Source organism: Hyla sarda, chromosome 1, assembly GCF_029499605.1.
Source record: "Hyla sarda isolate aHylSar1 chromosome 1, aHylSar1.hap1, whole genome shotgun sequence".
Taxonomy (NCBI): Eukaryota; Metazoa; Chordata; class Amphibia; order Anura; family Hylidae; genus Hyla; species Hyla sarda.
The window spans coordinates 274,427,938-274,443,937 of NC_079189.1; the positions used below are offsets into that span (position 1 = coordinate 274,427,938).

The following is a 16,000-nucleotide window of genomic DNA, read 5'->3' on the forward strand; positions in this document are numbered from 1 at the left end:
CTCACTGCACCCCTTATTAAATTCTGAGGGGTGTAGTTTCCAAAATGGGGTCACGTGGGGGGGGGGTCTACTGTTCTTGCACCACGGGGGGGGGGGGGGGGGGGGGGGCTTTGTAAACGCACATGGCCCCTGACTTCCATTCCAAACACATTCACTCTCCAAAAGCTCAATGGCACTCCTTCTCTTCTGTGCATTATAGTGAGCTAGCAGAGCACTTGGCATCCACACATGGAGTTTTTCCATGCTCAAAAGAAATGGGGTTGCAAATTTTGGCGGTCATTTTCTCCTGTTATCCCCTTGTAAAAATGTAAAATTTTGGGGGGAAAACAGCATTTGTGTTTTTTTTTTGTTTTTTTTTTCATTTACACATCCAACTTTAACAAAAAGTCGTAAAACACCTGTGAGGTGTTAAGGAACATAAGAAGGGGTACAGTGAACCTTGAGGGGTGTAGACTCCAAAATTGAAGGCCATGTGGGTTGTTTTTTTGCTGTTCTGGCACCATGGGGGATTCCTAAATGTGACATGCCCACCAAAAACCCTTTCAGCTAAATTTGCTTTCCAAAGGCCAAATGTGACTCCTTCTCTTCTGAGCATTGTAGTTCGCCCGCATAGCATTTTACATCCTAACATGGGGTATTTAAATCCTCGGAAGAGATGGGGTTACAAATTTTGGGGGCATTTTCTCCCATTACCTATTGTAAATTTAGGGGAAAAAACTGCACTTAAGTGAAAAATTTTTTTTTTTCATTTACACAACCGACTTTAAACGAAAAGTCTTCAAACACCTGTGGGGTGTTATGGCTCACTGGACCCCTTGTTGCGTGCCTTGAGGGGTGGAGTTTCCAAAAGGGTATGCCATGTAGGGGGTTTTCTGCTGTTCTGGCACCATAGGGGCTTCCTAAATGTGACATGCCCCCCAAAAACCATTAAATCAAAATTCACTCTCCAAAATCCCATTGTCGCTCCTTCCCTTCTTAGCCCTCTACTGCACCTGCCAAACACTTGACCTACACATATGAGGTATTTCCTTACTGGAGAGAAATTGGGTTACAAATTTTGGGGGACTTTTTCTCCTATTACCCCTTGCAAAAATTCAAAACCTGGGTCTACAAGAACATGAGTGTAAAAAAAACGAAGATTTTGAATTTTCTCCTTCACTTTGCTGCTATTCCAGTGAAACACCTAAAAGGTTAACACACTTACTAAATGTCATTTTGAATACTTTGAGGGGTGCAATTTATATAATTGTGTCATTTTGTGGAGTATTTCTAATATGAAGGCCCTTCAAATCCACTTCAAAACTGAACTGGTCCCTGAAAAATTCAGATTTTGAAAATGTTGTGAAAAATTGGAAAATTGCTTCTGAACTTTGAAGCCCTCTGATGTCTTCCAAAAGTAAAAACATGTCAAACATAAAGTAGACATATTGTATATGTGAATCAATATATCATTTATTTGGTATGTCTATTTTCTTTACAAGCAGAGAGCTTCAAAGTAAAAAAAAAAAATGCAATTTTTTTCATCAAATTTTTGAATTTTTCACCAAGAAAGGATGCAAGTATTGATGAAAATTTACCACTAGCATAAAGTAGAATAAGTCACAAAAAACAATCTCAGAATCAAAATGAAAGGTAAAAGCATCCCAGAGTTATTAATGCTTAAAGTGACAGTGGTCAGATGTGCAAAAAATGGCCTTAAGTGGTTAAAGGAAAACTGCCAGCCAGGTTCACCCACCCTAAACCCAATACACTGGGTTATAGTGTGTGTGAACAGGATTCTAACGAGGGGCCACTTACTAAAATTGCTTCAGTAAGTCCCGAGATATCAGCTTCCAAAGTTCCATTCTTGTATGCAGAGCGCTGCCCCCGCTATTTAAATATTCATAGTCTTCAACTCCATGTCCTAGTGACGTGGAGTCACCCAGTCACCAGTCACTTGTCACTTGTCACCAGTCACTTGAACGCAGCGCACTCTTGGCAGAGCACATGCGCTGGAAGATTTAATCATGACTGGAGAGCAGGGGAAAATCTTCCGATACATGCTCTCTGGAGAGAGAGAGTGCTGCGCTCCCGTGACTGGTGACTCCAAGTCACTAGGATGTGGAGTTGAAGACTATGTACTTTTTAAATAGCAGGGGCGGTATTGGGAGATAACAGAGGGAGACAGAAACATCCACCGGGGGGTGCCCCGTCTACACAGCGCAGCGCTCTGCATACAAGAATGGAAATTAGGAAGCTGATATCTCATGACCTACTGGAGCGATTTCAGTAAGTGACCCCCTCATTAGAATCCTGTTCACCCACACTATAACCCGGTGTATTGGGTTTCGTGTAGGTGAATCTGGCTGACAGTTTTCCTTTAAAGGACATTTTGCAAATCTGACCCCTGTTACTTTATGCATTAATAACATTGGGATACTTTTCTTTCTGATTCAGAGGTTGTTTTTTCGTGACATATTCTACTTTAAAGGAGAACTCCAGAATAAAAAAAAATTGTCCTCCATACTGCCAGTAGTAAAAAAAAAAAAATAGATACAGATCTTCCTTCGCTCCTCCAGTAACCCACTCCGGTCTCCGCCGCGATCCTCTTCCTGGTTGCCGGTGATCGGCGAGTCATACTGCACTCAGCCAATCACCGGCAGTCCTAACTCTGCTGCTCAGCCTGTCGCTGGAGAGATGTGTTTTTTTTTTTTGTTTTTTTTTTAAATACACTAAAATGCTGGTGTTACCCCAAATTTCTAATTTTTACATGGAGTAATAGGAAAAAAGGCCTACAAAAATTTGAAGCCCAATTTCTTCCAAGAAATACCCCATATGTGGAAGTAAAGTGCTCTGGTGGTGCACTACAGGTCTCAGAACAGAACGAACACCATGGTGCCAGAACAGCAGAAAGCTCCCGACACGTGACATTTTAGAAACTACACCCCACAAGGAACGTAACAAGGGGTGCAGTGAGTACTTACGGCAGAGGTTCTGACATAATCATGATTTATTTTTTTACACTAAAATGCAGGTCTTACCCAATTTTATCATTTTCACAAAGGGTAATGTGCTGGGCAGGCGCACAACAATGTTCAGAAGTCAGAGGTCTGTTTGCATTTGAGGCCTATGGCATATCTGTAGCTGATACATACATGCAGAGGAAAATACAAAAAAAGAAACACCCACGTGACCCCATTACATAGTTGTTTTTTGCGCGACCATTTGTACTTTGTAATGACTGTTTTTTCATTTTACTATAAAATGTACGACAAAAAAAAAACTTAGTAGCGGTGCATTTTATGGAAAAACTGATCTTATCATTATTCTGTGGTTTAAAAGGATTAAAATGATACACACGATTACATAGCTTTCTTTATTGTGCTACTTAAAATAATAAATATCTAATAAGACCAAATAAGTTTGCTTAAAATTGTCCTATTCTGATCTATATAACTTTTTTATTTTTACTTTATGCAGGGCTGTAGAAGTGCTCATTTTTGTACCATGATCTGTATTTTTTAGCTGTACCATTTTTGTTTAGATGGGACTTATATTTATTTTCTGGTTATATAATGTGACAAAATCTGCAATTCTGGCATTTTTTAGTTTTATGCTGTTTTCCGCACAGAATGATAAATATTATAGGGACTATTTATATGCAATAATTCAATTGCACGTGCTCTTCAGTACTATGTGATAACAATGCTGAACAGTACAGTCGTCTTATACTGTCCTAGACGGACTATACAAGATCAATAATCCTATATTTATGTTGTAGTTGTTTGTTCCAAATAACAAATGCTATAGTTGTCACCAGGGCTGTGGAGTCGGTCGAAATTTTGGGTACCTGGTAACAATGCACCAACTTAGACTCCTACTAAATTTAGATTGGAATAAAAAAAAGCAAGTTTAAATGTCCCAATTCACAAGAAGTTATAATTAATGACTTCTCTACTGTAAGAATAAAGACCAATGTCTGCAGTGCCTCATGTAACCGCCTAACGTACAAGTTAAGTGACCGTGAAGAAGCATGCTTTTCATGTGCTTCACTATATGGCACGCAACGCATAATTCGGAACGGTAATAATTATACTTTCCATAGTGGTGGTCTGCTGTTACAGGGAACCCATGGGTAACCTAGCCTCTCACTGATAAGGGATTAAGTAAATATGTTTTTTGCAGGACTAGAGACACTTGTATACGTGAAGGGAATGGAGGGTCAATAGTTCAAGACTGAAGATGTAAACCATTGGAAAAACTGCTTTCATTCAGCTAAGGCTATAAAAATGTGTAAACTCTGATTGTTAGCTTAACCCCTTAAGGACTCAGCCCATTTTGGCCTTAAGGACTCAGACAATTAAATTTTTACGTTTTCATTTTTTCCTCCTCACCTTCTAAAAATCATAACTCTTTTATATTTTCATCCACAGACTAGTATGAGGGCTTGTTTTTTGCGCGACCAGTTGTCCTTTGTAATGACATAACTCATTATATCATAAAATGTATGGCGCAACCAAAAAACACTATTTTTGTGGGGAAATTAAAACGAAAAACGCAATTTTGCTAATTTTGGAAGGTTTTGTTTTCACGCCGTACAATTTATGGTAAAAATGACGTGTGTTCTTTATTCTGAGGGTCAATACGATTAAAATGATACCCATTATTATATACTTTTATATTATTGTTGCGCTTAAAAAAAAATCACAAACTTTTTAACCAAATTAGTACGTTTATAATCCCTTTATTTTGATGACCTCTAACTTTTTTATTTTTCCGTATAAGTGGCGGTATGGGGGCTCATTTTTTGCGCCATGATCTGTACTTTTTTTTGATACCACATTTGCATATAAAAAACTTTTAATACATTTTTTATAATTTTTTTTTTATAAAATGTATTAAAGTAGGAATTTTGGACTTCTTAAATTTTTTTTCGTTCACGCCGTTCACCGTACGGGATCATTAACATTTTATTTTAATAATTCGGACATTTACGCACGCGGCGATACCAAATATGTCTATAAAAAATGTTTTTTACGCTTTTTGGGGGTAAAATAGGAAAAAACGGACATTTTACTTTTTTATTGGGGGAGGGGATTTTTCACTTTTTTTTTACTTTTACATTTTTTTTACATTTTTTTTTTTTACACTTGAATAGTCCCCATAGGGGACTATTCATAGCAATACCATGATTGCTAATACTGATCTGTTCTATGTATAGGACATAGAACAGATCAGTATTATCGGTCATCTCCTGCTCTGGTCTGCTCGATCACAGACCAGAGCAGGAGACGCTGGGAGCCGCACGGAGGAAGGAGAGGGGACCTCCGTGCGGCGTTATGAATGATCGGATCCCCGCAGCAGCGCTGCGGGCGATCCGATCGTTCATTTAAATCGCGAACTGCCGCAGATGCCGGGATCTGTATTGATCCCGGCACCTGAGGGGTTAATGGCGGACGCCCGCGAGATAGCGGGCGTCGGCCATTGCCGGCGGGTCCCTGGCTGCGATCAGCAGCCGGGATCAGCCGCGCATGACACCGGCATCGCTCCGATGCCCGCGGTTATGCTTAGGACGTAAATGTACGTCCTGGTGCATTAAGTACCACCTCACCAGGACGTACATTTACGTCCTGCGTCCTTAAGGGGTTAAAGGGGTTGTCCAGGAAAAAACTTGTTTTATATATCAACTGGCTCCAGAAAGTTAAAAAGATTTGGAAATGACTTCTATTTAAAAAATCTTAATCTTTTCAATACTTATGAGCTGCTGAATTTGAGTTGTTCATTTCTGTCGCTGTGCTCTCTGATGAAATCTGTCTCGGGAACCGCCCATTTTAGAAGAAAATCCACATAGCAAACCTATTCTACTCTGTGCAGTTCCCGAGACAAGCAGAGATGTCGGCAGAGAGCACTGTTGCCAGACAGAAAACAGCAACTCAACTTACTTAGCTGATAATTATTGAAAGGATTAAAAAATGTAATAGAAATAATTTACAAATCTGTTTAACTTTCTGGAGCCAGTTGATATACGGTATATAAAAAAAGCTTTCTCCTGGAATACCCCTTTAAACTTTAAACATGACTAAGGGATTTTACTAGGGAAATCATGTTTTATAATAAATGCCCCTTCCTGGATCTTCCCACTGCCCTATCTTCAGCAGCAGATCAGCACACAAAAAGAAGGCAGCAGCTTCTGCCCAACTAACTCTCTCTGCTAGAAGAGCTTGGAAGAACTTGGTGGAACAGCTTCTTGGATTCAACTGTAAGTGTTTATAAATACATTTGCATATTAATACAGAGGAGTCTGAGTCGGGGAGTCAGAAGTACAAAAAACTGTGGAGTCGGAACATTTATCTACCGACTCCACAGCCCTGGTTGTCACTGCTAATTAGCTGCAGCACGTGAACACAGCCTAACATTTCTGTAAATCACGGTGTCAAAATTGCCATTAAGTGTCTTTCTTCCCTGAAATCTGCTACCCACTACCATTGTGTCCACCACCTGTTGTCAGAGGAATTGTGCCCTGGTCTACTGTCTGGTTGCTACAGACAAAACCTAGGAAGTGGGGGTGGGACTTAGGCAATTTTCTGTGGAAGAGAGAGACACGCCATGTAACTGCAAGCTGCGTCTGTTATCCATTAACACAATTTTTGGTCGATACTTTTCGGTTGCTGAAATATCTGTGCAGCCATACTTATTTTCTGAGGTTTTTTTTGTGTAATTTTTTTTTTTTTTTTTATGCAATTGTGCTTGTTGCAACACAGTTAACTTTACAGGGTGATTGAAACTTTATTGTATTTTACCTGTTCCTGTCTGAGATTTTTAAAAACATTTTTATTTTTTTAACCCAACCATGTTGCGGGCAGGCGATAGTGTGTGTGTGTGTGTGTGTGTGTGTGTTTGTGGAGAAAAAAATCTGCTGCGGATCAGTTGCAGAAAATCTACAGAAGATAGCTGCAAAATTACATAGTGGATAATGTCCATCTAGTGTAAGAAATTAGTCATTTGTGTAACTTCCCCCACTTCAGCTGCTTTCACGACCACCCTTGGCTGCGGCACACAGGCCAGAAAGTTAAAAGGGGTTGCCCCATCTTGTCAATTTAAGTCTGTAACATAGAGAGAATTGGTTAGCTTTTTGGGGATTATATTTGTGTTGGGAAAACAGGATGCAAACATGTGATGTGAACAGGTCCTCACTTCAACTCATTTTAATGTTAAAGGGGTGATTTATTTTTTAATTTTTTTTTTTTATTGCCTTTGGTCTCTAACGTGATAATTTTTCTGTTCCTTTGCACCTAGCAATAAAACTGAACATTTAGTGTTTTCTTAGAAATCTACGTTTCAGAAGGCATACTCCTTTATTGCACATGTGCAATAAGAGACCTGAAAATGCATTTTCATAAGACAGTTATCAAAAGAATTGTATTATTTTGGAATGTGCCTACAATAAATGTTTGATATCTGATGTTGCCACATTTACTTTTTCCCCCCTTTTCAAATTGGAACATGGTGATGTCTACCAATATATAGGGTTGAAGTCAATGAATTGTTTCAAAACTGCACTGCAAATTCTTGTGTACTTTTACTACTGCTTTTTTTTCCCCATATAGGGATGGAAGAACGTACTGGTTCTGGCTCTTGGGCAACAAGTGACCATAATGGATCCACATTTGACCAGAGCAGAGTAAGTAAATATGAGTGTACATAATGGCCCAGATTTAAAAAACCGTTAGAGAAAAAGTGGAGTGATTTCCCATAGCAACCAATCACAGCTCAGCTTTCACTTTACCAGAGCTTGCTAGCTGAGCTTGTGATTGGTTGCTGTGGAAAAATTACTTTTTCTTTTTTTTTTTCACATAGTTTGATAAATCTGGGTCACTGTGTGTAGCTGTTTGAGTTATCTCTAAACCAAATGTCCTTGATTTTCTCTTCCAATACTTTTCAAATGTTATCTGATTTCTTGCCAAACCTAAAATATCAAAGGTAATTTGTTAAATTTGTTGCAGCTAAGAGATGCAGATCTGCTCCTCCTTCTTGACACTTGAAGAGAAATAAAAATGTGTATTAGTTTGGTATCCACCATCAGCTGCAGGAAAGGCACAGTTTGCTCTAGCAGCTCTTTGCAGCAAATACAGCTCACAAATTCCCTTTAAGTGCACATTTGGCAAGTCTTAATAAGAATACAAAGTCTTTCTTGCAATTCCGTCCAATTAAAATCCTCACAGATGCATTGTTTTTCTGTACAATGCGAGTTTCTGCTACAGAATAGGCATACACTTTTTTTTTTTTTTTTTGATAAAACGTGCAATCTGCCTTAAAATTGATAACAAGAAACAGAATCAACAGGATGCAAAAATTTGGTATGAAGCTAGCTGAACTGTGCCATTTGGTTACCATTCCTAATCACTCTCTTATGTTCCCTCAGGGCTACGGTGACACTGGTCATTATGGGGAACACAGGGATCTACCCTCACATGAAGGCAATTTATCATCAACATCCTTCCTTTCATCAGGACTTGTTGGTTAGTTTGTGGACCGCAAAAAAAAATATTCCTAAATGAGACGTCTTCCATTTTTATCTTTTAAACTCAGTTTGTAACTTTTATGTAAGGACTGTGCTGCATTCCATATCTTTTCGACTTCTTTGCCAACATTGCAGGACCTGTGTAGATTTGATCTATTTACATAATGTTACTACTGTTAAAGTGGGCATGAAACCTGAATGGAATGCACCTCCTTTCTTTTACTTTGGTCATATTTTCTTTGAAATCTAGTTACCAGTGATACTCACAGAGCTTGTCCTGCTGAAACAGCAGTTTCAGAGCAAAACGATCTGTGAATAAAAGGTCAATTACAACAGCAGCCCTCTGAACCGACATGGTAGGAAACTGTTCTTGACCACTGGCTTCAAAAGGGAGTTCAGCTTGTGATTTATCTCAATACAAATTATAGTATTCTTTTAGAAAGCTGTTAGCAACTGGCTACATGTTTTAAACCTGTTGATCCATTGCATGGTGACCATACAGTATAGGGATCGACCGACTATTGGTTTGGCCGATATTCAAGAATTTGGACGTTATTGGTATCAGCAATTACCTTTCCGATAATGCCCCGCACCGCAACAAACACCCCCCCCCCCCCCCCCCCCCCAAGCAGCACCACCGCCCTGGCCAGAGACCACCGCTGCCCCATTGCCTCCCCCATCCCCGGTTTTATAATTGCCTGTTCCTGAGGTCCGCGCTACTTCTGGCTCCTGCGGCATCCTGCGTTACGCTGTGCACTGCGCAATGACGAGTGACATCATCAACTCGACGTCACTGTCAGTGCGCACAGTGACGGCTCACAACGCCACAGGAGCCGGAAGTAGTGCGGACCCTGGGCCCCCGGGAACAGGTAACTATAAAACCGGGGATGGGGGAGGCAATGGGGCAGCGGCGGTGGTTGGACTAAGGACCGGCAGGGGGAGAGAAGCGGGTGGCGGCGGCTGTCTCTGGTCCCGCAAATGCCGCTGCAGTTCATTGATTGTCGGGAAATAGCCGATAACTTAGATCTGTATAAGCTATCGGCCTGAAAGGCCACAGATTATCGATATCGGTCGATCCCTAATACAGTATGTTACCAGACTTTCAGAATTCGTAATCTTCTATTTTCTTATTGTTATTTTAGGTAAAAATGAGCGACCATCATACTCTACATTTGGCAGAGATCCCGGAATGCCTGGAATAAACCAGGTATTGATTATGAATCTGCTTATGATTTTGTGTGTGTAGAATAAAAAAAATGAGCAAGCCATAAGTAACAAAGCATGTAGGGGGAGATTTATCAAAACTTGTCCAGAGGAAAAGTTGCTGAGTTGCCCATAGCAACCAATCAGATCGCTTCTTTCATTTTTCAGAGGCCTTTTCAAAAATGATATAGGCATCTCAGCAATTTTTCTTCTGGACAGGTTTTGATAAACTTCCCTCGTAGTTCTGAAAAGGAATCTTTCAGTTTGTTTAGACCAAATGAGCTGCAGATTTCCTTACATAGACAAGTTTGTGTGTAAAACATACCACTGCTGAACTTGCAGGTGAAATGATGAACAAATTACTGCAGTCATTTTTGCCCAGTTTTACTGCAAATTCCTGAAATGGCAGAGAAAATGAGATTTTACAGCAGTTTGCATAATCACAGTAAAAAGCACAATTTTTACCATACTGAGCGTGTGTAGAAATAATTTGTGGTACTGCTAATTAGCCACAGCGTTTAACCCCTTAAGGACCCAGCCCATTTATACCTTAAGGACCCGGACATATTTTGAACATCTGACCACTTTCACTTTAAGCATTAATAACTCTGGGATGCTTTTACCTTTACATTCCGATTCAGAGATTGTTTTTTCGTGACACATTCTAATTTGTTAGTGGTAACATTTTGTCGATACTTGCATCATTTCTTGGGGAAAAATTCCCAAAATTTGATGAAAAAATTGAAAATTTGGCATTTTTTTTTTCACATTTTTCACAAAATATTCAAAATCGGAATTTTTCAGGGACCAGTTCAGTTTTGAAGTGGATTTGAAGGGCCTTCATATTAGAAATATCCCACAAATGACCCCATTATAAAAACTGCACTCCTCAAAGTATCCAAAATGACATTCAGGAAGTGTGTTAACCCTTTAGGTGTTTCACAGGAATAGCAGCAAAGTGAAGAAGAAAATTCAAAATCTTAATTTTTTTTTTACACTCGCATGTTCTTTTAGACCCAGTTTTTGAATTTTTACAAGTGGTAATAGGAGAAAATGTCCCCCAAAATTTCTAACCCAATTTCTCTCAAGTAAGGAAATGCCTCATGTGTATGTCAAGTGTTCGGCGGGCGCAGTAGAGGGCTCAGAAGGGAAGGAGCAACGATGGGATTTAGGAGAGTTAATTTTGCTGGAATGTTTGTAGGGGGGAATGTCACATTTCGGAAGCCCCTTATGGTGCCAGAACAGCAGAAAACCCCCACATGGCATACCATTTTGGAAACTAAACCCCTCAAGGCACGTAACAAGGGGTCCAGTTCGCCTTAAAGGGGTACTGCGGCACTTAGACATCTTATCCCCTATCCAAAGGATTTACGCACGCTTCGATACCACATAAGTTTATATTTATTTTTATTTACCGCGGATGACCAGATCAGTCCCACTCAGCTGCTGGAAATGTTTCATTTTTACTAGAAGTGGCGATGAACTTTGATCGCCGCGTTTGAAGGGTTAATACTGGGCATCACCGTCATCAGTGATGTCCAGTATTAGCTGCTGGTTCCGGCCGTAGATGGGTGCTGGGACTGACCCCATATGACGGGGTCACCTTATGACCTCGCGTTATATCGTGGGAGCCGGCGCAGGACGTAAATATATGTCCTGCGTTGTTGATGGGTTAAAAGTTTGTATTTCTTTTTTGTGTGTGGGTGGTGTTTTTAATTGTTGCAAAACCATAGTCTGAGTTCCATAATTTTAGAAACCTAGATAAATGGAGAATGGTAATCAAAAAAAAAATCACCTGGTCAATCTAGTATGCCCTTATATTAATTTCTTTGGATAAACCTATATACAGTGGTCCCTCAACATACGATATTAATTGGTTCCAGGAGGACCATTGTATGTTGAAACAATCGTATGTTGAGTACATATGTCTATGGAAAAATGGTAATTAGTTCCGGGACAGAACACTTCTTTCATTTTTGAAAAGGCCTCTGAAAAAAAATTTTTGTTAAATTTCTCATTATTTATTAAGACCCCTTTTTCTTCCTATTTTTGTTAGAATACCTGCCATTATGAACTCCTCCTCCCCTGCCTTTATTTTTATTTATTTTTCACAATATGTTATGGTTCTCCTAAGTTGCCCGTCAGGTGCAATGTCGTCTGAAGCCCTACCGGGCCGAACTTAAGCTCTGCTCTTCAATACTGCACTCACACTCGATTATAGAAAAGGCGCAGCCAATCGCTGCAGGCTTCTTCTCAATCCCCTCCTCTCTGCATGTGTAACACAGAGAAGGGAGGTCGGAGTGCAGCTCTCGCCTGCATGATTGACAGGCAGAGAGCAAGTGCTGTGCAGAGCTCAGGTCCCGCCCACATTTACCAAACCTTCATGGCTGGGGTCATTTTTGAATGACCAAATAAGGTTATTTGTATTGAATACTGGATTAATGTATAAAAAAATAAATGTTAATGGCAGTGCCCATTTAATGGGACAACCCTATTAATAAAAATGAGGATGCAGTTTGTCCACTATTTTGTAGATCCATTTTTACAAATTAAAAACCCACTGTATTAACCTTAAAGCCAATTGAAGCTCCAAACCCCTATGATGGTAGAATAAGCTGCAAATTTTGAACCTAGAACCAATATATGGTTTTAAAAAAACAAAAACAAACAAAAATTGCTTCTAAAATATGTTTAAAGGACATCTGCAGCGTGATTAACACTTATCCCCTATCCACAGGATAGGGGATAAATGTTTGATCGCGGGGGGGTCCGACCGCTGGGACCCCCTGTGATCTCCTGTACGGGGCCGCGGCTGTCCCGTGCAGGGGGCTTGCCGGCCGCAGCATGACGTTGCAGCTGGCACGCCTCCTCCATACATCTCTATGGGAGAGGCGGGGAGGCAGCGTTCGTGCCTCCCCGTCTCCCCCATAAAACTGTATGGGGACTGGGAAGGAGACAGGGCGTCAGTCGACCTCTAGGTCGACCCTACGCGCCTTAGCGCTCACCATGAGCTCTAATGGCGTCGTCCCATTAGGGAGATCGCGGGGAGGTCCCAGCGGTCGGACCCCCCGCAATCAAACACTTATCCCCTATCCTGTGAATCCTATCCTGTGAATCACAACTGTGATTCCGGTGATGTGGGTCCGCTGACCCGGAGATACATGGGGAGTTCAGTCAGCGGTCAGAGCTGCGAGAAGCTCTGCCGAGATCTGAGCCCCTTCAGAAGAAAAGAAGCCCCCATAGAGCAGGGACAGAGTAAAACCCAGCGAAAGGTAGGAGTAAAAAAGTAAAAAAAAAATTTAAAAAATGCCGCTCGTACTAGGAGTCCTTCCGGTGAACCTGTCTGGAGACCCCCAGAGGCTTTTCAGCCACGGATTCCGGAGTTTGTTGGCAACTTCCGGATTGACACGGCTGGATTCACTGAAATTGACTCTTTCAGTTATTTTTTCAGTGACCGCTTTGTCAATCACATGGTGGAGCAGACGAATCTGTACCCCCAGCAGTTCATCGCCCACCACCCAGATTCTTTTTTGGCTAGGTCCAATGAATTGCCTTTGATGCAGAAGAAATTAGGACATTTTGGGGCCTCGTGCTACATATGGGCCTGGTCAAAAAGCCAGGTGTCAGGCAGTACTGGTCAGGGACATCCTATACCAGACCCCGCTTTACAATATGATCATGACACGGAAGCAGTTCGAGGCCATTCGGAAATGCCTGCATTATGCAGATAATGCAGCATGTCCACCCTGAAGTGATCCCGCCTATGACCGACTTTACAAAGTGAGGCCGGTTATCGTTCACTTTGGGGCCAAATTTTTGGAGACCTACGTGTACCGCTCGGGAGCTCTCGGTAGATGAGTCTATCAGTTTTAAGGGGAGACTCCTATTCCGACAGTATATTCCCTCGAAGCGGTATGGCGTGAAGCTCTACAAACTGTGAGAGTACCTCCGGGTACACTTACAAGTTTAGAGTATATGAGGATGAGATTTCCCGTATTGAACCCCCAGAATGTTTCCCCACTCTGGGTGTTAGTGGGAAAATCGTTTGGGACATTGTGCACCCATTGCTGGATAAGGGTTACCACGTGTACATGGACAACTTTTATACCAACATCCCTCTGTCCACATCCCTTGCCGTCAGATCCACGTCCGCTTGTGGGACCGTGCGGAAGAACCAGAGAGGCCTCCCTCTCCAGACACCTATTCCCTTAGGCGAGTCCTGTGCCCTTATCCTTATACCTGACCAGCAACAGGTTTTCATGGGTAAGAGGGATGTCCTTATGCTGACCACAATTCATGGTAACGGCACTTCACCTGTCCCTGTGCGAAGTACCACAACAACGGTCCTCAAGCCTGATTGTATTCTGGGCTACAATAAGTACATGGGGGGAGTTGATCTTTCTGATCAAGTCCTCAAACCATACATGGCCATGTGGAAAACACGGGTATGGTACAAAAAAGTTGCGGTCTACTTGGTACAGGTTGCCTTGTACAACCTTTTTGTACTGTACCAGAACGCTGGCAACACAGGGACATTCCTCCAGTTCCAAGAAGTCCTAAAGGTCCTGATCTTTGCTGACCAGGAAAGAGCAGGCCAGAGTTCCCAAGGAACTGGAAGTATAGGTGCCTGGATCGTCCCAGGCCAACACTTTCCAGGTGAAGTCCCCCACACTTGAAAGAAGGGGCGAAATCAGAAAAGATGCAGTGTGTGTTACAAGAGGGGGATTCGGAAGGATACCACCACTCAATGTGACACTTGGCCCGATCATCTGGGCCTCTGCATTAAAGACTGCTTCAGGGAGTATCACACTTCCATTGAGTACTAAATTTTCCCTCTTCATTTTAATTTTCCATAATTTGACCCCAATGTACCAAGTCCAGAGTACATTCCAAATGTTAACCCCATAAAACCACTAAATTGCCCAAAATACTTCTATAAAAAAAAAACTGATAAGACCTCTGGGGGTATTTGAAAAAAAAAAAAAAGAAAAATGGGTCACGGAGTCACTATCATCGGGGACTTTTTTTGTTGCCTCAAATGTGCAGCGCTCTCTCTCCACCTGAGCGGGGTGCGCATTTGAGACAACAGGTTAGGGACGGCCACACACATCACATTCCCAGAATGATGATTCAGAGCATAGGGTTTGGGGTGGGCATATTTTTTAGTTTTGGCTATGCTCTGAGTCATCATTCTGGGAACATAACCTTATTTTATGATTTTACATCCCACTGTACCCCATTTTAGTTATTTAGTGTACCCCATGTAATGCCCCTTGAGGGGGGGGTCCCACTGTTCTGGTTCCATAGGCAGCAATGCAGAAGCTAAAGGCCCTAACTGCGCTCCTGCACCTCAGAGACCGGTGTGCACGCGGTTTACGCCCAGATTTGAGGTATGTCCTTACTCAAAAAAAAGTACTTTTCTGGCACCATAGGGGCTTCCTACATGCGACATGCGCCCCCCCCCCCCCCAAAACCCCAAATCAGCAAAATTTGCAAATGTGACTGCTTCTGTTCTGAGCATTGTAGTGCGCCTGCAGTGCACTTGACGTCCACAATTGGGGTATTTCCATGGGGTTACACATTTTGGGGGCATTTCTCCTATTACCTCTTGTAAAAATGTAAAATTTGGGGGAAATCAGCATTTTAGTTGAAAAGAAAAAAAAAAGAAAAATCATTTACACATCAAACTTAAACGAAAAGTCGTCAAACACCTGTGGGGTATTAAGGCTCCCTGTACCCCTTGTTACATTCCTTGAGGGGTGTAGTTTCCAAAATAATGCCATGTGGTTTATTTTTTGCTGTTCTGGCACCATAGGGGCTTCCTAAATGTGACATGCCCCCCCAAAAACCATTTTAGAAAAAATCTTAAAATCCCAGTGTCGCTCCTTCCCTTCTGAGCCCTCTAGTGCACCCAAAGAGCACTTAACATATACATATGAGGTATTACTGTACTCGAGAGAAATTGGGTTACACATTTTAGGAAGATTTCTCTCCTTTTTAAAAACCTTGTAAAAATTCAAAAACTGGGTCTACAAGAACATGCCAGTGTAAAAAATTAAGATTTAGAATTTTCTCCTTCAATTTGCTGCTATTCCTGTGAAACACCTAAAGTGTTAACAAACCTTTTGAATGTCATTTTGAATACTATTAGGGGTGCAGTTTTTATAATGGGATCATTTATGGTGTATTTCTAATAAGAAGGCCCTTCAAATCCACTTCAAAACTGGTCCCTGAAAATTTTCGATTTTGAAAATTTTGTGAAAAATTAGAAAATTGCTGCTATACTTTGAAGCCCTT

General features: G+C 41.4%; 1 protein-coding gene across 7 annotated transcripts in view; it reads left to right on the forward strand.

Moving 5' to 3' along the window:
• Positions 1-16,000, forward strand: part of TCF3 (transcription factor 3) — a 193,452-nt gene that overhangs the window by 98,745 nt on the left and 78,707 nt on the right. For all 7 annotated transcript variants that reach the window (XM_056572494.1, XM_056572465.1, XM_056572510.1 and 4 more), the window contains 3 exons: positions 7,587-7,660; positions 8,402-8,498; positions 9,643-9,707. In XM_056572494.1, the coding sequence (XP_056428469.1) occupies positions 7,587-7,660; positions 8,402-8,498; positions 9,643-9,707 (236 nt within the window). The remainder of the gene's footprint in view (positions 1-7,586; positions 7,661-8,401; positions 8,499-9,642; positions 9,708-16,000) is intronic.